General features: G+C 41.6%; 1 protein-coding gene across 1 annotated transcript; it reads left to right on the forward strand.

The window, feature by feature from the left end:
• Positions 1-853: 853 nt before the first annotated feature.
• Positions 854-20,616, forward strand: LOC309447116 (myosin-1B; the record flags this gene model as incomplete). Its single annotated transcript, XM_082067423.1, has 38 exons — positions 854-1,057; positions 1,139-1,282; positions 1,612-1,768; positions 2,298-2,325; positions 2,423-2,537; positions 3,186-3,278; positions 3,392-3,455; positions 3,538-3,636; positions 3,737-3,840; positions 3,919-4,057; positions 5,293-5,411; positions 5,524-5,673; positions 6,339-6,509; positions 7,187-7,481; positions 8,132-8,205; positions 8,463-8,550; positions 8,637-8,754; positions 9,553-9,676; positions 9,762-9,898; positions 10,698-10,953; positions 12,215-12,457; positions 12,560-12,736; positions 12,819-12,964; positions 13,053-13,143; positions 13,231-13,620; positions 14,253-14,379; positions 15,247-15,365; positions 15,656-15,852; positions 16,270-16,453; positions 16,540-16,705; positions 16,877-17,001; positions 17,197-17,505; positions 17,596-17,799; positions 18,713-18,838; positions 18,935-19,105; positions 19,192-19,296; positions 19,576-19,671; positions 20,333-20,616. 38 exons carry the CDS (start codon positions 854-856, stop codon positions 20,483-20,485), a joined length of 5,808 nt encoding a protein of 1,935 aa, XP_081923549.1. The 3' UTR covers positions 20,486-20,616.
• Positions 20,617-24,420: the final 3,804 nt, after the last annotated feature.

The following is a 24,420-nucleotide window of genomic DNA, read 5'->3' on the forward strand; positions in this document are numbered from 1 at the left end:
CAGAGAAATGATCTGCTTAATTTTTTTGAGAAAAGCTGCTCAAAATCCAAATTCTAGGTGATAAAAATGAGATAAAATTAGGATAAAAAAATGTAAATTTGAAACATTATTCATTTTGGAACAATATACCTAAATTCCAGTAGCACAATTGCATGAAATTTTTCAGTGAAGAAAACAGTTTGGCAATAATAAACAGAGTTAATGATAATTTTTTTAATACTTTTTTTTTAATACTAGTGAATGAATGCAAGATTACTTGATTTCTGTTATGAAACAGATCAAAGCAGAGAACATCAGCTTTGTTTGTTAGCAGATGGATCTGTGTAATAATTGAAATGTTTGACAACTTGGGCTGTTTTATCCTAATGGAATGTATCTAATGAGAAGTGCTAATAATATTATCTCTCTGCATATCCAGTTTACTGTGCTTCTTCCAGTATTTTATTGTAAACAAATCTCATAGTCCGAAAGATTCTAAACAAAAATGACTTGAGAGGGCTTCCACAATTCCAAAATTGGGAGTATCTAGTGAATGCAGTGTTTAGAGCCTTTGAAAGGATCTGTTTATCCTGTTAATTCAACAAATGAAAAACAAAAAGCATTTCTCTGTAAATGCAATCGTCCAACAGGCCTAGAGATCTGACTACCAAAAATAGATGAAAAGGAAATAAAATTATGGAACAGAGCTCTTAATTAGCATAATAATGAAAGAGTCAACTCAATCAGTTGACACATACAGCAGAGAGCCATCTAATCCACTGTGTTGTAAGAGTGTTTCTTCCATCATGCTCTATTATAATGTATTTTCTACCCTCACAGATACTTGCTGCATTATCTCTAGTACACAGCAGCCATGTCGTCAGACTCTGAGATGGCGATCTTTGGGGAGGCTGCTCCTTACCTCCGAAAGTCAGAAAAAGAGAGAATCGAGGCCCAGAACAAGCCTTTTGATGCCAAGTCATCTGTCTTTGTGGTACATGCAAAGGAATCCTATGTGAAAAGCACAATCCAGAGCAGGGAAGCAGGGAAGGTCACTGTGAAGACTGAAGGTGGAGAAGTGAGTAAAAGGCTTGAGAATAAAATTTAATCCTCCTATGGACTTTTAGATGTCAAATATGTATCTTCTTTTCTTTGGCAGACTCTTACCGTGAAGGATGATCAAATCTTCTCCATGAACCCTCCCAAGTATGATAAAATTGAGGACATGGCCATGATGACCCACCTCCACGAACCCGCTGTGCTGTACAACCTCAAAGAGCGTTATGCAGCCTGGATGATCTACGTAAGTACCAGCAGAAGGAGACAATTACTAGTGAAGACACCTTTCAGTCTCTCTGAAGATCTTCTTCAATTCTTGTCTTCTTCTTTACTCATTTTTCTATTTCTTCTCTCTTTCCTGCAAGTGTTTTCCTCTTGCTATCTAAATTCTCTTACTCTCATTCCTTCCCACTTTTGCCTTTCCTTGTTGTATGCCCTTTCTCATCCATTGTCTGATAGATCATTCCTCCATTTCCTTTCACTACCCTGGTCTCCCCAGAACCTGATTCACCTCTGCCTTACATGTAACTCTCCTCAGCTCTCCAACATCAGCATCCTGTCTCCCTTTCTTAGACTTACTCAGGTCTCTTCTGCGTCACTGTCAACCCCTACAAGTGGCTGCCGGTGTACAACCCGGAGGTGGTGTTGGCCTACAGAGGCAAGAAGCGCCAGGAGGCCCCTCCACACATCTTCTCCATCTCTGACAACGCCTATCAGTTCATGTTGACTGGTGAGTGCTTGACCTGCTTCAAAAGGCCCCCCTGATCTCACTGGAGCATGTGACAAGCCAGTAAAAAACACCAGGGAGCTGCATGATTAAGAAATTGATCAAGTTAAGCAGGAACTCAGTTCAAGCAAAACTGACCCAATAGCATGTGTGGACCAGCAGTGTGTATTATTTGCACTTAATTGTAGGAAATTCTACACTCTCCCACTGTAAAAATACTATTTGACTTTGTTACCTTTTCTATTGGTGGGACAGAAAGAATTATAATTATATATAATCCTCTATCTTGAATACAGATAGTAATTTTCATTAAATTTCATGACAAGAGCTGTCTGAAGGGCAGCTCATGTGAGGACCACATGCCTCTGCATCCATTTGCTTTCTACTGTTGGGGCCCAAAAAGGAATTGGGCAGTCTTGGACTACTTGGACTTGAGAGAAGCCCCAACTTCCATTACAGCTTTACTTCTCATCCAGCTCGGCATTACCCAGGTCAACTGCTAACATCATCTTTCATTCTGTCTCATTCACAGATCGGGAGAACCAGTCGATCCTGATCACGTACGTACACTCCCTGCTGGGTCCCTGCGGGGCTGCCCGGTGCCAGGGGATCTCCTGCCTGACCACACGCTCTCTGCTTCTCTCTTTGCTTTGACAGCGGAGAATCCGGTGCAGGGAAGACTGTGAACACCAAGCGTGTCATCCAGTACTTTGCAACAATTGCAGCCAGTGGGGAGAAGAAGAAGGAAGAGCAGCCATCAGGCAAAATGCAGGTGAGGTCCTGGGGATAGGAACCTGCAACTACACAATTTATTTATGAGCTATATCATAGAATCATAGAATCATTTTGGTTGGAAGAGACCCTTAAGATCATTGACTCCAACCATAACCTAAGTCTAGCACTAAACCATGTCCCTAACAACCTCACCTACGTATTTTTTAAACCCCTCCAGGGATGGTAGATCCACAACTTTCCTGGGCAGCCTGTTCGAATGCCCAGCAACTCTTTCTGTGAATCAAATTTTCCTAATATCCAATCTGAAACTTCCCTGGTGCAATCTGAGGCCATTTCCTCTCATACTGTCACTTGCTACTTGGAGAAGAGACCAACACCCTCCATGCTCCAACCTCCTTTCAGGCAGTTGCAGAGAGCGATGTCTCCCTTCAGCCTCGTTTTCTCCAGGCTGAACCCCCCAGGTCCCTCAGCCTCTCCCCATCAGACTTATGCTCCAGCACTCTGACCAGCCTCATCATCCTCCTCTGAACTCCACCAGCACCTCTTGTAGAGAGAGGCCCAAAACTGAAGCCAGGATTTGAGGTGTGACCTCACGAGTGCCAAGTACAGGGGGATGATCAGAGCCAGGATGCTGTTGGCCTTTTTGGGAACCTGGGCACACATGACAACAAGATTTCTATTTTAGGGGACGCTTGAGGATCAAATCATCAGCGCCAACCCACTGCTGGAGGCTTTTGGTAATGCCAAAACCGTGAGGAATGACAACTCTTCACGCTTTGTAAGTTGTTGTCTGAGACAAAATTACTTTTTTCGCATCAGCACCCAGACTCACATATTCTTGCAGTCAAGACTGGTAAAATAGTTCTCAGTTGGCTTTCCTGCTTCCTTCAGGGTAAATTCATCAGAATCCATTTTGGTGCCACAGGGAAACTGGCTTCAGCTGACATTGAAACATGTAAGTGACTCTCCTGGCCTTGTCCCTTTCCCTCCAGCCTTCCTCAGTTCCTGTGCTAACTCCGTACTTCTGCCCTTGCCAGATCTGCTGGAGAAGTCCAGAGTCACTTTCCAGCTCAAGGCAGAAAGAAGCTACCACATCTTCTATCAGATCATGTCCAACAAGAAGCCAGAGCTCATTGGTAGGAAAAATTAGTAATTTCTCTAGACAAAGGCCATGGAGTAACATTTACATGCCAATTACCTTCATTTGATCTGTATGTGTTGGGTCCTTCTTTTCAGAGATGTTACTGATCACCACCAACCCATATGACTATCAGTATGTGAGTCAAGGTGAGATCACGGTACCCAGCATTAACGACCAGGAAGAGCTGATGGCCACAGATGTAAGTAACACACAGTTTTCCCAGGCTGACTCTGGCCTTTAACAGGCATGGTACTTATTCTAGTGATTCTTTTGTTAGAGTGCCATTGACATCCTGGGCTTCACTCCTGATGAGAAAACAGCCATTTACAAGCTGACCGGGGCCGTCATGCACTACGGCAACCTGAAGTTCAAGCAGAAGCAGCGTGAGGAGCAGGCAGAGCCGGACGGCACAGAAGGTACAACATCAGTTAATACTGCAGCTGTGGTTGATATGTTCTACATTTCCTGTAGAGTCTTGGCAAGTCTCCGGGACTTTTTTTTGAAAAATAGACATCTAAGATATGTCTGTCATGTTTGCCTTGCCCAATAGGGTTCAAAGGTGCATTCGTCGAAATACTTCCCTGAGACTAGAGTTATTTGCATATATCATAAACACATACTGTTAACGTTGGAGTTTTTTTTCCTTGAGTTTTGTGTGTGTGTGTGTGGTCTGGAGTTTTTCAGGAAAGTTAAGACAAATGAAAATGACTGCAAGTAGTGCAATAGTGACTAATCTGATAATGATAAATAATAATAGTAGAACCGACTACAAATAATAGTTGTAATCATTTCATGAATATATCCAAAGGAAAGATTTATAGAAGAGTATAATAGAATTAGATTGCTATTTAAACATTTAAAAATAACTGTAAAAGAGTTAAATAAAATGTAAGTTCCATTTTCGTTCTCGAATCAAGCCTTACTTTTTTTAGTGATGAGTGTACATTAAATACTTAGTTGTAAATATCACACGTAATAGAAGCAGCTCAAAACCAGCATCTGTATATATATTCTATATTGAAGTCTGGCCTTCTCGCATTAAAGGATTTTGTAAATAGCACTGGTGTTTTGTATCATCATTGCTGTGAGAAGAAATGGAAAGTGACAAGAGAGTATACCCAGTGCTCCAGTGCTTGTATTTAATAGTCTAGATTGAGAGAAAAAGAGAGCTGGAAAAGACCTATGTGTGTGATAAGTGTCCATAGGGACAATGTGACAACACTATGAAAGTTGGGTGAAATTTCCTTTTCATAATTTTGGCATAACATGACAGTCGAGTTTCACTGACTATTTTCTGTACACTGTACTATCTTCAGTACAACGTATTTCAGTACCAACCAGTTTCTTTTTTTCCAATTCAGAATTTGTGGGTTGTTCAACCTGCCATTTTCATGGCCCTTTGCCCTTCCCTCCATCTAGTCACTTGTTTCAAAGTTGGCATGTTCTTTGTAAAGGCATTTGGAAGAATCTTTACGTTTAAAAAATCATCTAAATTAAATGGGAAAAAAAAAACAGTAAATCAAGAAAAAATATAGTATTTTAAACTATGTGACAAATTACATGCGAGTTCTGCAGAAACTATTCTGAATTACTACCAGATACATCTACTGGAGAGCTACTGCTTGACCACACTGTATGTCTGTTTCCTTAGTTGCTGACAAGGCTGCCTACCTGATGGGTCTGAACTCAGCAGACCTGCTCAAGGCCCTCTGCTACCCCCGAGTCAAGGTTGGGAATGAATACGTGACCAAGGGTCAAACTGTGCAGCAGGTGAGAAAGAAGAGATGACAGGGGAAAAAAATGACATGAATTTAAAACTTTGAGCTTTCTCTTTTGCCCTGGATAGTAACTTTTCCTTTTTTTTATTTTTTTTTTTTTTTAGGTATACAATTCAGTGGGTGCTCTGGCAAAATCTGTCTTTGAGAAGATGTTCTTGTGGATGGTTGTTCGCATCAACCAACAGCTGGATACCAAGCAGCCCAGACAGTACTTCATTGGTGTCCTGGACATTGCTGGCTTTGAGATCTTTGATGTAAGAGGAGGATTTCCATACCAGTTTCCTGGAAGGGGCATTAAGAAACCATGATAGACTGGAGGGGGTGGCGATGGGGGGTTGTTGTTTGTTTCTTTGTTTATTTGTTGTTATGTGGTGGTGGTGGTGTTTTTATTATTGGATAATCCTGACATTCCTGTAGGAATGGCACTCTTCTTGTTCTCATGGTATTTATTATCCCAAAAAGGTTAGGGGTATTTACAGATGACTGTTGTCACATGTAGAGCGGAAAATTGCATTGAAAACTGATATGAAAATGTTGAACTGATAGGTAATAGAAGAGATTTTGAGGAAGTTAAAATGTGCTGTCTTGAAGGAAGATTTTGTTAATGCTAAGGTCAGATTCTCTCTGAATGCTGGGGAACAGACTGGCAGTGTAGATGAATTCAAGCAGATGAAAAGCTGGACTTGGACTAAGCTCTGTAGCTCTTTTCAGAGCTCAAAATATGTAGAGACAGTGCCAGAGCCTGAAAGGGTAGGCATATTAGAGGATGGGATGTGCCAGTCACCTGCCCAGTCCCATGACTAGAAATTCAGGCCCCCATCATGGAGAATTTAATGGGCTGAAAATTAAACACATTGCAAGTGGGAAGCGTTCCTGGAACTGAACTTCTCAAGTAACTAAAGCTCTTTGCATTCTGCAGTTCAACAGCCTGGAGCAGCTGTGCATCAACTTCACCAATGAGAAACTGCAACAGTTCTTCAACCACCACATGTTCGTGCTGGAGCAGGAGGAGTACAAGAAGGAGGGAATTGAATGGGAGTTCATTGACTTTGGGATGGACCTGGCTGCCTGCATTGAGCTCATTGAGAAGGTTCTTGGGCCCTACACACTTAATAGTTTTCCAGATGTAAAATGTAAAAGGAATCTTCTATGCTAATTAGACCACTCTAATGTGTGGCACTCACACTTAAAGCAGCACATGACATGATCTTTTCTGAGCTCCAAACATTTCACATACATCTTCATTTTTCTATTATTTCACTGCCTGCAGGATTCTGTCATGTAATGCATATGGTTTACACGGGGCAAAAATTTCAGCCCTAGTCACTGTTCTGGAGTTCATATTCAAATTTTTTGAATGCATGCAGACTGAGTAAATACACTGAGCAACTTCTATTTTAATATGTTTAAAGAAATTTTCTGTCTTGGTTCCAAGAAAAAAGATTTAGGAAGTATAAACTCTTCCTTACATCTGAATGCTACTAATTTCATTCATTGCGCTTTCCATCTTCAACTAGCATGCACATAGTTAATTACTACATGCTAGATCTTTATTACAACACAACCATGAAACTTATGGGTGAGCTTGTTTTCATATAGCTGATGTCATATCCAATAACAAAATGTCCTTCTCAAAAAACCCTAAGATTACACATTCTGAGGAGGACTTTTTGTATAATGCTGGTCTTTGGTTCCTCTTTCTTATATGCCTTCTCTCTGCTTCTTGCTTCCATGCTTTCTTTCTTCACTTGTTGCTATTTTTTCCAGCCCATGGGCATCTTCTCCATCCTGGAAGAGGAGTGCATGTTCCCCAAGGCAACTGACACCTCTTTCAAGAACAAGCTCTATGACCAGCATCTGGGCAAGTCCAACAACTTCCAGAAGCCCAAACCTGCCAAAGGCAAGGCTGAGGCTCACTTCTCCCTGGTGCACTACGCTGGCACGGTGGACTACAACATCACTGGCTGGCTGGAGAAGAACAAGGACCCCCTGAATGAAACTGTTGTGGGGCTGTATCAGAAATCATCCTTGAAGACACTGGCCTTACTCTTTGCCTCTGTTGGTGGGGCAGAAGCAGGTAATTTTTTTTAATCTACTGTACTATAATTTACAGGAAAAAAAAAACCTCACAATATTTTGCAATAATACTTACATCTCAAAATCTGAAAACCAAAAACCTCATCTACTTTTTGGAACACAGTCACTCTGACTAGTGAAGGATATTACACTTCCTTAGAGACCATAATAGATATGTAGGTTTTAAGACCAGACAGCTGAACTACAACATCGACAGAGGTTAGCTGACAAAACAGATTTCTGCAATACTCCAGGGAATGCAACCAAACGTATCAACATCCTGCTAAATGTATGCATACCCTTAGATGTAAAGGTACATAAAGACTGCATTTGTTATATTCACTAGAGATTTATTTAATTCCTTAAATATCTTACTATGCAAAATGTTATTTCCTGTTTGCATTTTCTTAACTTCAGCTTCAAGGCATTAGATTTCATTCTGCTATCATCTGAAAAAGTCTTCTATCATAACTTTCAGTACTGTATGCATTTGCAAATTTTCATCATGTTATTACCTTTTCTGTTTTTTAAGATGAACACACAAGTTCTTCAGATTCTAACTGCATGCTTTTGGGTTTTGTGTGTGTCTATGTTTGGTTGGTTGGTTTGGTTTGTTTTGTTCTTAATATCGTTTAGAGAGTGGTGGCGGTGGCAAGAAGGGTGCCAAGAAGAAGGGTTCTTCTTTCCAGACTGTCTCGGCTCTTTTCCGGGTACTGTAGTATAATCATTATAAATTTTACTTCATTGTCAAATAAAAATATATAGAAAATATGGCTTAGAAAAGATTTAGGTTGAGCTAATACACAAAATGTTTAGAAGGGATAAAGGCACATGTTTCTTAATAAAGAAGGATTCTCTCTGAATCCTTGGAAGTATTCTTTCAGAAGTGCCCAAAAGTACTGATCATCTGATACTGAGATTGTGTAAGTGACCTTTTTAAACACAAGTCTTTGCTCTTGCTCTTAAGGAAAATTTAAACAAGCTGATGAGCAATCTTCGAAGCACACATCCCCATTTTGTGCGATGCCTTATTCCTAATGAAACAAAAACACCAGGTAAGTTGTTAAATTCTAAAGATGTGACAAATCTGTTCTTCTCTGTGCAGTGCAATGAAGTACTAATTCATTATGTCATTTGTTAGGTGCCATGGAACATGAGCTGGTGCTGCATCAGCTGCGGTGTAACGGCGTGTTGGAAGGGATAAGAATTTGCAGGAAAGGATTCCCCAGCAGAATCCTCTATGCTGACTTTAAACAGAGGTCAGATTCCATGTCATCCACCCTCCACCATATTCGCCAATGCTAAATAATTTGCATTTCCTAATTGTTTTAACTAATATGGGAGTTGTGAGAAGAGTTCATTGTACCTACCTTTAGGCATACAAAAGTCCAAGAACCATCCAGTTTCTTTCTATAGCTAAATAGAAGAACAGGCATTTTCAAAGTGCAGTTATTTGTTCCTGTCCTTGATTCATATTCTGGTATGGGATAAAGCATTTTTTAAATAACTAGACAGAAATGAAGCTGACTAGCTTAGACTTAGTTAACTTCTGGGTAGCAAAGTAAGATGACTTGTAGCCCTCAGCACAGAAATGTGAGTAAAGAAACCACAAGATATTCTAGACTAACTTGTTGGAAATCCAGATAAAATAAAAATAACGTGCTTTTTGTTCCATATCAGCTTGAAAATACTCAGATAGTATGTCCTGCCACTATTTTGGATGAAGAATTGCTTCTCTCCTCATATTTTGTTCTTTGCACATAAAGTTCTCATTTGGAGTTCAGGTATTAGATAACAGGATGTCAACACTTAAATATGGAAATCAGTACCCATTCTGTCTCAAGAATTTCTGGACTAAGGAAAGTACAAGGTTTTTCCTAAAAACATATTTATCCATGAAAATGTGATTTCTAAACAATGGAATAGAGTTCAGACTTATTTACCTCTTTTTCACAATTGATTCCTCTTCAGAGAATCTTAGCAGTGGCATCAGTTGGTACAGGTTTGATTGAGCTTTCAGGAATGTGACCTTCTTCATATTCTACTTCCTCCCACAGGTACAAGGTGCTTAATGCCAGCGCCATCCCAGAGGGACAGTTCATCGATAGCAAGAAGGCTTCTGAGAAGCTTCTTGGGTCAATCGATGTGGACCACACCCAGTACAAATTTGGCCACACCAAGGTACAACCCCCTCTTGTTTCACCCCCTGTGTGCCTGTGCTTTGCTCTGCCTGACAATGATGTGCTGCAACTTTCCCTTTCTCAAGGTGTTCTTCAAAGCTGGGCTGCTGGGACTGCTGGAGGAGATGAGGGATGAGAAGTTGGCACAGCTCATCACCCGCACACAAGCCTTGTGCAGGGGCTTCCTGATGAGAGTGGAGTTCAAGAAAATGATGGAGAGGAGGTAGGTATTTATACTTACTTGGCCTGCTGAGCCAATTCCTATCAGATACCAATGACATTGGGGGATTGGACTATATGATCTTTTGAGGTCCCTTCCAATCCCAAACATACTGTGATACTGTGATACTGTGATACATAAACAAAACTGAAAATAAGCTGATTCTAGCCAAATTTCATCTATTTCTCATTAATTCAGCTTACTAATATGGATGTATTTGAGAGTATACCATGGCAGCAGATGAAGCAGTATAAAATCCCAATTTGTGAAAAACATGTTGTTTTTAAATCAACCTTCATACTATTTTTTGCTAAATCCAGCAAATGGCTACATTACATGTATGTCCAGAAACCAGATATCTAGTATAAGCTGATTTTTTCAGGTCACCATTATAATGAAAGGTGAGAAACACACACTTCTAGCACAAGACAAGTATCCTCTTCCCTTGGATAACTTTCATGAAATGGACCAAGTCAAGTTCTGGAGGTGTTCCTTTTCGTTGCCCATGAAAGTGAGCCAAACCTCTGGATTTCAAAAGTGTCCATACCGGTCGACAATCTACGTCATACTGGGGAGTTTTCTTCAAAGAAATACATACTGTTTGTAGATTAAATATATTAAAAATAATTCATAAATATATACTTAATAATACATAATAAATATTTTATAGACAAAGACATATACAACTATAAGTATAAATTACTATATGTAGAACTTCATGTTATGCTTATTAACATATAGAATTAACTATTTATTATAAATGTTAAAGTATGCAATATAATGTATTTTTATTACCTCTCAGGGAGTCCATCTTCTGCATTCAGTACAACATCCGTGCATTCATGAATGTGAAGCACTGGCCCTGGATGAAGTTGTTCTTCAAGATCAAGCCCTTGCTGAAGAGCGCAGAATCTGAGAAGGAGATGGCCAACATGAAAGAGGAATTTGAGAAAACCAAGGAAGAGCTTGCGAAGTCTGAGGCAAAGAGGAAGGAGTTGGAGGAAAAAATGGTGAAACTACTGCAGGAGAAAAATGATTTGCAGCTTCAAGTGCAGGCGGTGAGTACCGCTGATGTTTTTGGTTTGTAATTTTGTTATGTTCTCAACTGATCAATGATGGTAGTCTGGATGTCCTACAAACACCTTTTAGTTGGAGAATCACAAGTGAATTCAGGTGGAGTAGGAGAGGCTGAGAGTGTCAGGCATTTGTCTAGCATTTATGGTCCCTGTCTCGTCAGGAAAAACAGTGATGAAAGTGGAGTCCTCCCCTTTTTCCCTCGAAATAAAAAGGTAGCATCAATAATCCCCTTAAAACAGTCTCTACCAGCAAGGACTAGGATTTGTCTGACCCCATTTCCATGTCTACAGTCTAAAAGTCTGTATCTGAGCTAGTAGCCTCAGGTTTTCCTTCATCTTCAGCGAGGAGAAACTCATCCTCTTAGAGTATTATACAATTAATAAAAAAATGTAAACTTTTTTCGTTGGATGGGCTGCATCTTGATATTGTGGCAGATGTCCTAATGTACATGAGATAAACCCCAACCTAGCTATCTTGTTGAGCTATAAAAAGTCCTCTGCCTGGATGGTATCATTGCTCTTCACTACAACAAAGAGGAGAAGAACAAGCAGTATGTAGAAAATAAAGATTAATTCTCAGTAACTTGCATCTTAGAACATGTGTAAATTCAGGTAGTTGACACTGGCCTGGTAAACATCAGACTCCCTTCCAGACTTTTCTTCAAGACCACAAGGGCTAGAAACATGCCTGATTCAAGTATTGCATTCAAAACAGTGATCTTAAAACAATTTTTGTCAAAACTGGATAATAAATTCCTGCTCAGTAAATATTTTGGAGAGAGTTGTAATGAGAATTTCTCAGCTGAATGTCAGAGGTTTTAGCACTCAAGTTTAAAACAATGTATGCTAAAAACGTCTGTCTATGTAATCTACTGAAGACTAATCTGTCTTCAGTAGAACGATATGCAGTTTCCAGTCCAGTCAAATGCAACGTAAGTAAAATGGTGAAAAGATACAGGGGAGTTACTGCCATATCTGATTTCAGGTTCTATCTTCAAATCAGTATTACAATTTTCAAATAAAATTACATATCTAAAAAATGCTCAGAGCCCAGGTTTATAGCTTGATAACATATTCCTTTGTTTTCTGAGATGGAGGCAGTCCAAAGCAAACAGATACTCTGATAATAATAAGTTTAAACTACAAAGTACACTGTAAAGCTGCTTTGAAAATAATTTCAATTTTTAAAATTAGTAACAAAAACTAATTATTTCTTTAAAATATTTAAATAAATTGTGTGTAGGAAGCTGATGGTTTGGCTGATGCTGAGGAAAGATGTGACCAGCTCATCAAAACCAAAATCCAGCTGGAAGCCAAAATCAAGGAGCTAACAGAGAGAGCAGAAGATGAAGAAGAGATGAATGCTGAGCTGACAGCCAAGAAGAGGAAACTGGAGGATGAATGTTCAGAGCTGAAGAAAGACATTGATGACCTTGAGTTAACACTGGCCAAGGTTGAGAAGGAAAAACATGCCACCGAAAACAAGGTATGAGGCAGAACCTGTCACTCACGCTCCAGAAAAGAGCACCCCGCTGTTATGAGACTTCTGTTCCTACTTGCTTTATTGACACTTGCTCCCTTCTCAAAGGTGAAAAACCTCACAGAGGAGATGGCAGCCCTGGATGAGACCATCGCCAAGCTGACAAAAGAAAAGAAAGCCCTCCAAGAGGCCCATCAGCAGACACTGGATGACCTGCAGGCAGAAGAGGACAAAGTCAACACGTTGACCAAAGCCAAGACCAAGCTGGAGCAGCAAGTGGACGATGTAAGCACAAATGTATAGGGGGAGATCAAGGCTGTTATACATTCAGCCACTACCAGCTGAGCACTGATGGTCTTCTCTTTAGCTGGAAGGGTCTCTGGAGCAAGAGAAGAAACTGCGCATGGACCTTGAGAGAGCTAAGAGGAAACTCGAAGGAGACCTGAAGATGAACCAGGAATCCATAATGGATTTGGAAAATGATAAGCAACAGCTGGATGAGAAACTAAAGAAGTAAGCATGGCTGTGGGGCACCTGAGTGCTGGGGTGGTCACACTTGTCTTTTTTCCCTCATCTCTAACAGGGTTTGATTTGCCCACAGGAAAGACTTTGAAATCAGCCAGATCCAGAGCAAAATTGAGGATGAGCAATCCCTGGGCATGCAATTACAGAAGAAGATCAAGGAGCTTCAGGCAAGTCTCTGTTCCTTCCCCTCTCTCTCCCAGTCTCAGGTCAGGTAGGAGGAGGCCCAGGTGTGAAGGGTCCCTAATGTTCCACAGGCCCGTATTGAGGAACTGGAGGAGGAAATTGAGGCCGAGCGAACCTCTCGGGCAAAAGCCGAGAAGCATCGTGCTGACCTCTCCAGGGAGCTGGAGGAGATCAGCGAGCGCCTGGAAGAAGCAGGAGGGGCTACGGCAGCTCAGATCGAGATGAACAAGAAGCGTGAGGCAGAGTTTCAGAAGATGCGTCGCGACCTGGAAGAGGCCACGCTGCAGCACGAAGCCACGGCTGCCGCCCTGCGCAAGAAGCACGCGGACAGCACAGCTGAGCTTGGGGAGCAGATCGACAACCTGCAGCGAGTGAAGCAGAAGCTGGAGAAGGAGAAGAGTGAGCTGAAGATGGAGATTGATGACTTGGCCAGTAACATGGAGTCTGTCTCTAAGGCCAAGGTACTGAAATGTTTCTTTGCAGTAATTCAAATATAGCCAAGTATTGATATTATAATATAGAAATTTAAGTTAGTCTTACTTTAAAATAAATAGTTGCACTTTGCAACTTTAATTTACTTTGTATATTTCAGTATTAGTATAATAATATATTGTGTCCTTTGGGTAAGAGTTTCAAAACTTCACCTGAAGCATCTAATCTAAGGTGCTTTAGGGCCTCATTGCTTGGTTCAGAATATTATGGTACTGACCTTATCAGGTTTTAGTTTCTTCTAAAACAGAAAATTACTCCTGCCATATGCTTTCCTTTTTATTCATAGTTTTCTTTTTCTTCCTTAAGTACTTCAGTAACGTAATCATTAAGAGCCAAACAGAAATTTAAAGTAATTTTTTGTGTTACAGTGTCCCATCATCCTTTTTATCTATTGCAAAAATGGAGTGTACATTAATAAGTTACAAAAGTGTTGCAATTAGGGATGCAAATTTCATAGAAACATGTATCAGTTAACTGAGACATTTTAACTTTCCTTCTAAATCATTGGTTTATTTTTATTTCCCCTTTGTAACAGTTCAGATTGTCAGTAATTATGTGTTGAATCACTGATCATCTTTAATGTTGTTCTTCATGCAAATAGGCAAATCTGGAGAAGATGTGTCGCTCCCTAGAAGATCAGCTCAGTGAGATTAAGACAAAGGAAGAGGAACAACAGCGTACAATTAATGACATTAGTGCTCAGAGATCTCGGCTGCAAACAGAATCTGGTAAACACATTTTTATGTTTTAAGAGAACACCGTATATGACTTGGGGCTTTAAAGGAATGGGTTAAAAAGACCTGGAGGTCTAGCTGAAAACCAAGCTGAACATGAGCCAGAAATGTGCTCTTGTGACAAAGATGGCCAACAGAATCCTGAGCTGCATTAGGAGAAGAGTTGCCAGCGAGTTAGGAAAGGGTGACCCTTCCCTCAGCACAGGTGAGGCCACACCTGGAGTGCCGTGTCCAGTGTTTGGCTCCCCAGTACCAGAGAGATACAGACAATCTGGAGCAAGACCAATAACATGATTCAAGGACTGCAACAACCTCCCCAGCGGTGTGGTAGAGTCCCCACCACAGGAGCTCTTAAGACACAACTGGGCAGGATGTTAAGTAATCAAATCTAGGCTCCCTTTCACATTAAATGTTGGGACAGATGACCTCTCAAGGTCCCTTGCAACTTGGACTTTTCTATGATTCTGAAGCTTCAAAGAAGAATTTCTATATTTCATAAGCTAGACTTCATCCTTCTACTTCCCATAAGACATTCAGGAGAGGAGAGTGATATACCTGAGCACATAAGCCATATACTACTACTTCTGTAAGCTTAAGGCTTGAAATGACCACTGAACTCAGTGCAAACATGCAGTAAGATGAGTCAGATACTGGACAAGGAGGCATGACGTATCTCATTTCTTGCCTCTAAGATAAAAACTTTGGCATACTCAGAGATATGGATAGGTATTATTGATTAGGATTTCATGAAAGAAATAAAATTTTGTTCAACTCAAAACATTTTAATGTGCATTCAATAGTCAAGGTTAACAATTTTAAATAAGTCATAAAAAGTTATTTTATTCATCTGACCTTTCCCAGGTGAATATTCACGTCAGGTGGAGGAGAAAGATGCTCTGATTTCTCAGCTGTCAAGAGGCAAGCAGGCATTCACCCAACAGATTGAGGAACTCAAGAGGCACCTAGAAGAAGAGATAAAGGTGAGAAGTCCTCCCAAATTTTGTATTAGGCAGATGCCTCCTGTCTAGGAGGAGATTTGGATACATATGAAATCACAGAATCAACAAGATGAGAGAGAAAAAAAACATGTCACCAAAAATCTTCCCTCTTCCCTGCAGTTTATCCATTAATTCTTTTGCAGATTCCCAGATCTTCATTTCGCATTCAGTAGCTTGTCATCATGCTCACAGCAGGATAATCCAGTGTCCATCACCATGAAAGACTTCAATGCACATTTGGATTCAATGTCACACTACTATTTTTCCCCCAGGCCAAGAACGCCCTGGCCCACGCCCTGCAGTCTGCTCGCCACGACTGTGACTTGCTCCGGGAACAATATGAGGAGGAGCAGGAAGCCAAGGGGGAGCTGCAGCGTGCGCTGTCCAAGGCCAACAGCGAAGTGGCCCAGTGGAGAACCAAATACGAGACTGACGCTATTCAGCGCACGGAGGAGCTGGAGGAGGCCAAGTACGTGGGGAAGGTGGGGAACAGTAGCAGACTAAGAACAGAGATCTGAGGAGACAACTGTGATATTGTCAGGAGGAAGGCAATGCTCTGCTTTGGGGTAGAGATATTGTCAGGAAGAGAGGACGTATAGCCCAGAGCTGGTATGTATTGGGAACAGCAGAGGCAGCAGAGCTCTTCAGATGCAGAAGAGCAGAGAGATGCTTATGAACGCAGGGTGAATAGCAAAGAGTGAAGTGCTACAGCCCAGGATTCAGACATAGAAATACAATGGCTGGCTGGGAGAGGACCTACACCTCTGTGTAAATGGGGATCACACACCACCAAGGGGCTAAGTGTGCTCCCGTGAAAAACATACTGGCTGCACACCACAGGTTCCTGTATCCTTCCTCACCTGGAGCTGTGCTTGTCTCCTGCCAGGAAGAAGCTGGCACAGCGCCTGCAAGATGCAGAGGAACACGTTGAAGCTGTGAATGCCAAATGTGCCTCCCTGGAAAAGACAAAGCAGAGGCTGCAGAATGAAGTGGAGGACCTGATGATTGATGTGGAGCGATCAAATGCTGCCTGTGCAGCTCTGGATAAGAAGCAGAAGAACTTTGACAAGGTCTTTTGGGCTCCAGACCTGGGGTTCCTGAGCAGAGCATCCCCTCCTGATGGCCACATCCAAACTCACACCTGGTTTCTCTTTAGATCCTGGCAGAATGGAAGCAGAAGTACGAGGAGACACAGGCTGAGCTGGAAGCCTCCCAGAAGGAGTCTCGCTCTCTCAGCACGGAGCTCTTTAAGATGAAGAATGCCTATGAGGAGTCCTTGGACCACCTGGAAACACTGAAGAGGGAGAACAAGAACTTGCAGCGTAAGTGCCTGGCCCTCTGCTCCTGGCAGGGCTTTCTCCTGTCCAGCACTACGCACCGCTGCACATGGGTCTGTGCCTGCAGGTGGGCAGGGATGTCTGTCGCCTTGGTGTGACAGGGCCCTTCCCGTTGTGCTCTGTGCCTGACCATGCCATTGGTGTTTGTTCCCACAGAGGAGATTTCCGACCTCACGGAGCAGATTGCAGAGGGAGGAAAGGCGATTCATGAGCTGGAGAAAGTCAAGAAGCAGGTTGAGCAGGAGAAATCTGAACTCCAAGCCTCCCTGGAGGAAGCTGAGGTACCTGGCATTATTTGTTGCTCTCTTACACATCTTATACCTCATTATAATTACACTAGAGTTATTCCAAGACACAAGAGAAAAGAGTGTTTGCATAAAAGTGTTTATATATCATCTAAACATAGTAGTCATTTTACACAGAGCTTCAGGTTCTACAGTTGTCACATTAAAAGTATTCTAATTTATTCTTTCCAGGCCTCCCTGGAACATGAAGAGGGGAAGATCCTGCGCCTCCAGCTTGAGCTCAACCAGGTGAAGTCGGAGATTGACAGGAAGATAGCAGAGAAAGATGAGGAGATTGACCAGCTGAAGAGAAACCACCTCAGAATTGTGGAGTCCATGCAGAGCACCCTGGATGCTGAGATCAGGAGCAGGAATGAAGCCCTGCGGCTGAAGAAGAAGATGGAGGGAGACCTGAATGAAATAGAGATCCAGCTGAGCCATGCCAACCGTCAGGCTGCAGAGGCACAAAAGAACCTGAGGAACACCCAGGGAGTGCTCAAGGTCTGTTGCCTATGGAGAAATAGCTTAGCTGTTATTTTCAGTGCCAAAGAGACCTGCATCATCTTACAATTTCTTTCAATGGCTCTACAGGATACCCAGATACACTTGGACGATGCTTTGAGGACACAGGAGGACCTGAAGGAGCAGGTGGCCATGGTGGAGCGCAGAGCAAACCTGTTGCAGGCTGAAATTGAGGAGCTACGGGCAGCACTAGAACAAACAGAGAGGTGTAGAAAGGTGGCTGAGCAGGAACTGATGGATGCAAGTGAGCGTGTGCAGCTCCTCCATACCCAGGTTAGGTCACTTGGTGAGAAACGGCACTTTTGGTAAGAAGGAGAACACTTGTATGCTTTATTCCAGTCACCATTGGAGGCTCAGCTTTGAAATAGAGAGTTATCTTCTCTGCAGTTATCATCACTATACTAAAAGAGATCTTTGCTGAAAAACTGTGTACACTGTCTATGTTCTGAGGTTGCATTTGATGAAACCTGTATTTCTACCTTCTTCACATCCTAACATAATCTCCAGAGGAAAGACACTTAGTAACATGGACCAGATTTTTTTTGTCACACATGCCAAATGATCTCCCTCTGAGCAGCCAGAAACTGAAACTCTGAGACTAGAGCAACATGCATTCCTTGCTCAGTTGAAATGCAGCATTAGGGAATCCTCAAATTCCTTCAAAAATGTACTTCTTCACTCTAGCAAGAAAGTGAGGATGAACTCCTGGCTCTGATGTAGCCCATCTCAAGCAGACTTTGGTATGAACTGAATGTCATAGCAGTAATCAGCAGTCAAATGCTGAAATCTATGGAAAGTGTCTGGTTTCAATTGCTGAAAAGATTTTGGCACGTTACAAATTTTTCTCTTCTCAGTTGATAAGAATGGATTACTCTTCACTGATTGTGTTGAAGAGAAGGCATATCACTTTATTTTTCTTACTTTCCTGTACCGGCCTTGGTGGGTGGACCCACCAAGGGTGGGTGTGGTATGGATTAAATTTCTAAGTACTGTTTTTCAAATTAAGAAAATGAATTGTTGGAGGAAAAAAAACCAACAACACGAAATTGTTCCCCAGTGATAAGAAATTTTACATTAAAATCTGTGGTATTGATTTTTCACATAATTATGCTTTAAAAATTTAAAACCCCCTAATATTCTTGAAAGAATGAGCTAACAAAACCAAATCTCTGATGCTCTTCAACAGAACACCAGCTTGATCAATACCAAGAAGAAGCTGGAAACAGACATTACCCAAATTCAGAGTGAAATGGAGGATACGATCCAGGAAGCCCGCAATGCTGAAGAGAAGGCCAAGAAGGCCATCACAGATGTGAGTTGGGGGCTCCTTTCATTGCTGATGCTGGATATAATTCTCCTTCAAACTGTCTGCAACCCCCAAATGGACTTGACCCTTTGCTCTCATCAGGCAGCCATGATGGCAGAAGAGCTGAAGAAGGAGCAGGACACCAGCGCCCACCTGGAGAGGATGAAGAAGAACCTGGACCAGACGGTGAAGGACCTGCAGCTCCGTCTGGACGAGGCTGAGCAGTTGGCCCTGAAGGGAGGCAAGAAGCAAATCCAGAAGCTGGAGGCCAGAGTGCGTAGGGCTGCTCTTTGTACATGAGTGAACATGTCACATAAGCAGCCATCAGGGAAGCTCCAAGGATGGGCTTGTCCTTGCAGGTGCGGGAGCTGGAAGGGGAGGTTGATGCTGAGCAGAAGCGCAGCGCTGAAGCCGTGAAGGGTGTGCGCAAGTACGAGAGGAGGGTGAAGGAGCTGACCTACCAGGTAAGGCAGGAGGTCTCTTTGCGCTCACATACCCTTCTGGCAGGAAGCTAAAATATAGTCTTTAGGGTTTTATCTCTGTCCTGAGTCAAAAAGTTAAAAAGGAGAAGACTCAGAACATCAGAAAACATTATCTTTCTGGTAATGCTACGAAGATTCAGCTCATTACCTCATCTTACTCGACAGCAATCGTCCATAAGAAATGTAACTCTCTGTTTCATATAGAGGGAATTTAAAGAGGAGGGGCAAAGAGGTGCTTCTCTTTCTCATTCTTCTCTTTAGTCTGAGGAAGACCGAAAGAACGTTCTCAGGCTCCAGGATCTGGTAGACAAGCTTCAAATGAAAGTTAAATCCTACAAGAGACAAGCTGAAGAGGCTGTGAGTATTGCTGTGTGCAGAGTCAGTCCCTGTCCAAGTGCAGGTGGAATTCTGTGTTGGTGTTTTTTCCCCTGCACAGCTCTGTTTGAACCCTTAATTTCTTTGTCTTTTTCCTGCTGTGCATGCAGGAATGAACAGCTGAGCAGCTGTTCCTACTGAACATTGTAGGAGTTTAGAAGGGTGTAGAATACATGTTCTGTGAAATTTATTGTAGCACTGGGAAGAACAGCAAAGGCTCAGGTCAACATTGTGCAAGTAGTTCTGTGCTTCCTTTCACTTTCTTTACTTCACATTTCTACCTAGAAGAAAAAAAATACCTTCAGAAAATGTAATACATCATTTATAACTGTTATAGCAGTAAATTAATAGAAAATGATTTAACGGAAATAGCTGTAATTCTATGTAATTATTCAAAAACTCCAAAGTGCACTTCATATTGAGAGAGGGATTCCTGGTTTATCTTATTACCCATCTAAACATTTAGCATTCAAGGTATTTCTTTGGATTATTAGACAGAATTACACACTAACAGTTTCTTTTGTTTGTTTGTTTGTTTGTTTCATTATATAAAGGCAAAATACCACAGCATGTCCAGCGCAATATTACAGTAGGAACATCATTCAACATGTAAAACCTATTTTATCTCTTTTCTTGTGCCCAGGAGGAACTGTCCAACGTCAATCTCACAAAGTTCCGCAAGATCCAGCACGAGCTGGAGGAAGCCGAGGAGCGGGCTGACATTGCAGAGTCGCAGGTCAACAAGCTCCGAGCGAAGAGCCGGGAAATTGGCAAGAAGGCAGAAAGTGAAGAGTAAAAGTCTCCAGTGGTGGGAAGTGAAAGAGAACTGCACAAAATGTGAAACTCTGTCACTTCAATTTTGTAATCACTGCTTAGTCCTTCATCAATCTCTAGATAATTGATGCCTAGATAATAAAAACTGTAGATGTTTTCCCATGGAAATAATGAGAAATCTGCTGTTGTATTTTAATCATTACCCTGAATTCCTATAAGGTTTACATTTTTCCTTACTTATTTAAATTAATTCAATTGAAAATCTTGCTTCAAACTGTTTCAGCCACTGTTAAAGTGTTCTCATCAGACAGCCTGCTTCATTGTCATAGTGGAATTTTATCTAAGACTTCCTTAAGGAAGAAAAAATCATTATTTCTTTGCAACAGAATGTAATTATCCTTCATAACTTCTGCTTTAGTGATACAATAGATTTTAACTCAAAGGTACTGCACCATCCAGTAATCCAGCCCAATAACTGACAATTCTATTAAATCATGTGTCTTATCTGCAAGATCTTTTTCAGGTTAAACCTCTTCAGTCCTTCAAGCTTCTTTCAAACATAGTTTGGTGGGCACCTAAACCTAAAATGAGATCCGCTTTTAACTTTTGTTCAGGAAAGTGATGTGCAAACCAATGTTGCAAGCGCAAAACAACCAGCTACATCATATAATCATTTATTGTCCATATTCTGTTCCCAAAAGTTCCCTGAATCTTCCACGCTGGTCAGGCAGCCATTTGGGTAATCCAATGCTTTGCATAGCATGGCCTCACTCAAAATGTGTGTTTTCATTTATTATACATATCAGCACAGATCAGAGAATCCATGGTCACCTCTTAGAAAACAAGAGGAAATAGGTGTCACTTCCCGTTATAATCTAATACTTGGAGCACTTGTCCTTTCGTAGTATGAAGGGATTTGAACCACTGAGACCTTCTTAGGTTTGTATCATATCTGACCTGGAAATAAGACAATTGGAAAAGCCAAATGAACCATTCCTGTTGAAGATGTACTGCTATGCCTGCAGGAATAAAAAATAACTATCTACAATGAAAAATGTGAAAACGGGATATTAGAGAAAATACTCCTCTGGGAAAAGGATGTCAAGAGAAAATGGCCTCAAGTTGCACCAGGGGAGGTTCAGATTGGATATTAGGAAAAAAATTCTTCATGGGAAGGGGTGTCAGGCATTGGAACAGGCTGCCCAGGGAAGTGGTGGAGCCACTGCCCATGGAAGTGTTTAAAAGACCTTTAGACAAGGTTCTTAGGGACATAGTTTAGTGCCAAAGTTATGTTATGGTTGGACTTGAAGATACCGAAGGTCTCTTCCAACCAAAATGATTCTATGATTTGATAGACCGATTAGCACTGGTGTCTCATGGGCCTGTTCAACTCCTTTTTTGATTGGTATTTCGCAGATGGAATTTTTACACAGCTTTGATTTAACAGCAATTTAGGATATATCAGTACCTTGTGGTCTATTACAAAGGTTGTGTAATTACTAACAGCACTTAATCATCAGCCAGTTTAACAAATTTATTCAATCAAATTTGTTATAATAAATCAAAATAGCAACTTAATTAAAGATTGGTAAATGGTAAGGTTCACACTAAACTTACAGCAGGATTTTCTTAACTAAAACACACACACACACACAAAGGGGTAAATTCAAACACATGGACACTCTAACAGACAAATAGACAGACAAAACAGTTCTAAAATCAGATCACACACACAGAGGTTAATCTATGATTAAAATTTCTCTTTCCTGAGTTTTATAAATTACCCATTTAATGTGTCAACATTCATCAGCAGGTGATCATCAAATCACAGAAAATTAGGCCTTTGGATCTTTAAGAAATCATCAGTAGATGATCATGGAATCTATGTGAAATCATCAACAGATACATACATACATATATACCTATGTGTATGTATACCTACACGCAGAGACGTATATGTATACATAAATTGCATACAGTAAATACAGTAATATGTAATGTTTCACACATGTATCTTATAAACTTGGAAAGCCAATGAGGAATTCAGCATTTCCATCTTCAATGTGGGTTTGAATACCGCTCATTAAACAGAAAAAAAAGGGGGAAAATTACTCCATAGCTCTCAGTCACTGAATGCTGTTTTCATGTGTCTTAAATTAAGAATCAGACCTGTGCAAAGCAGCTAAAGGTTGTATAACATAATACATAGTCAGAAGAGACTGCAGTAGACCGAACACCAGTCATAATTCTGTCTTTTCCTAACCATTCCATGGTTAGGAAGCTTAATAACTAAATTTTATTTTAAGAGGAAACAGGAGGGTTGTGAACGACTGGTAAACTATTTAGGATGATGTTCAGCTCTGAGACCTGCAATAGTGTTTATTCTGACCTGTGAGACGTACAAAAGCTGAAAGATGGGTCTCAGAGAGTGGTGTCTCAATGCCAGGTGGCATCCAGCAGGCTGGATCACTCAGAAGAAGCCAAATGAAGAGACCACATATACACATAAACACATAAAGTTTCCAAAGCTATTTTTTTTCAGCAGCAATCTAGTAACGTAAAGATGTACGTTACTGTTTCATCACTGACATGTAATCAAGGTCAAAAGTAGTCACTATTTTTAGCAAACAATTTCAAGGCTTGGATAAGCATTTGACACCTTCACAGGACAGCTTCCCCCGACTGCACCCCTGGTCCAGTGTCACCATCTCTCCAAACCCATTCCCATCGTCAAATGTCAGACACCTGAGAAATTAAGTCTGTGGGATTGATTGCCACCCGCCAAAAGCATTGCTACCAGGTTCCTTTTGGAGGAAGAAAAAAGATGGCAAATCAGGATGGAGCCTTCACACTGCACAGATAACTCTGTTCTCGTGTATGCCACAGAAACAGGAGCAGCAGAAAGTGTCTTTGCTCAGAAATCTCCTCACCTGCCAAAGAACTGTTCAGACTTTGGGGCCCCCAGTTCTTGCTTTCTGTAATTATTTTTTCCTGCCTCTGGCTCAAGCCGATCATCTTTTACTGCCACAGATACAGACTTTACAGAGAGTAGCTACCTTATTTGAAAATGGCTTTGCCTGCTTTCCAGTGTAGAGACAGCATTTTGCTTTTACACAGGCCCTTTCGTGTCTACTTTGCAGTGTATGCACAGGATGAAACCCTGGAGTGCAAAAGCCCTCAAAACTTCGGGATTTTTAGCAGTCCATTACAGAAATCAAGGTTGATGGGTCTATTTAATCAACCTAACAGGGCAGCTCAGCCATGAGGGGTTTGTAGGCCCAAAGGCAGCAGCAGCAAATATTATTCCACTGAGAATAATATAATAATAACTCCAGTTGCTGCTGGGAGTGTGGGGCACGTCGTGGGATGCAGAGGAAGAGCAGTCAGGGTTGCACAAGGCTGGTGACAGAATGTTTAAGGGTGAAAGCAAAGGTGTGGAATAGGAGGGGTTAGGTGAACAAATGTAGGAAAATAGAGGGGTAAGGAGATAAAAACGTTCAATGGCATGTAGTGTCTGGTTAGTACACTTATCTGGCCATGTCCTCTGTCTGATCATCACAGTCTGTCCTGTCTTATTTAACTGCTTTCTAGCTCTATCGTGGGTGGGCTCTCTACTTGGTGTGTGTGGGGTGTGAGTGCAGCACCAGGAGTCAGACTGTGGGGCGGAGGGCCCGTGTGCCCATGATGAAACAACTGGATTGAGTCTGGATTGCGCTGGAGTGTGTGGCTGCCAGTGAAGATCAAGCCAGACCAGCTGGTGAGCGGGTGAGATGTCCTGGGAGCAAGGGACCAGCCCTGGCCGCGAGATCACTTTTGTCTTGAGGGACAAGAGCATGGCAGGGGGTCAGCTGTGGGACAAGGGGAGTCCTGGTCAGCTGTGCATGGGTGAGGGACAGTCTGTACCAGCAACTGGAGTGTGTCTGCAGCATCAGGCGTCCGTATGTCTGGGTGTCAGCA

Source organism: Streptopelia decaocto (genome assembly GCF_964273445.1).
Source record: "Streptopelia decaocto genome assembly, chromosome: 16".
NCBI classification, from domain to species: domain Eukaryota; kingdom Metazoa; phylum Chordata; class Aves; order Columbiformes; family Columbidae; genus Streptopelia; species Streptopelia decaocto.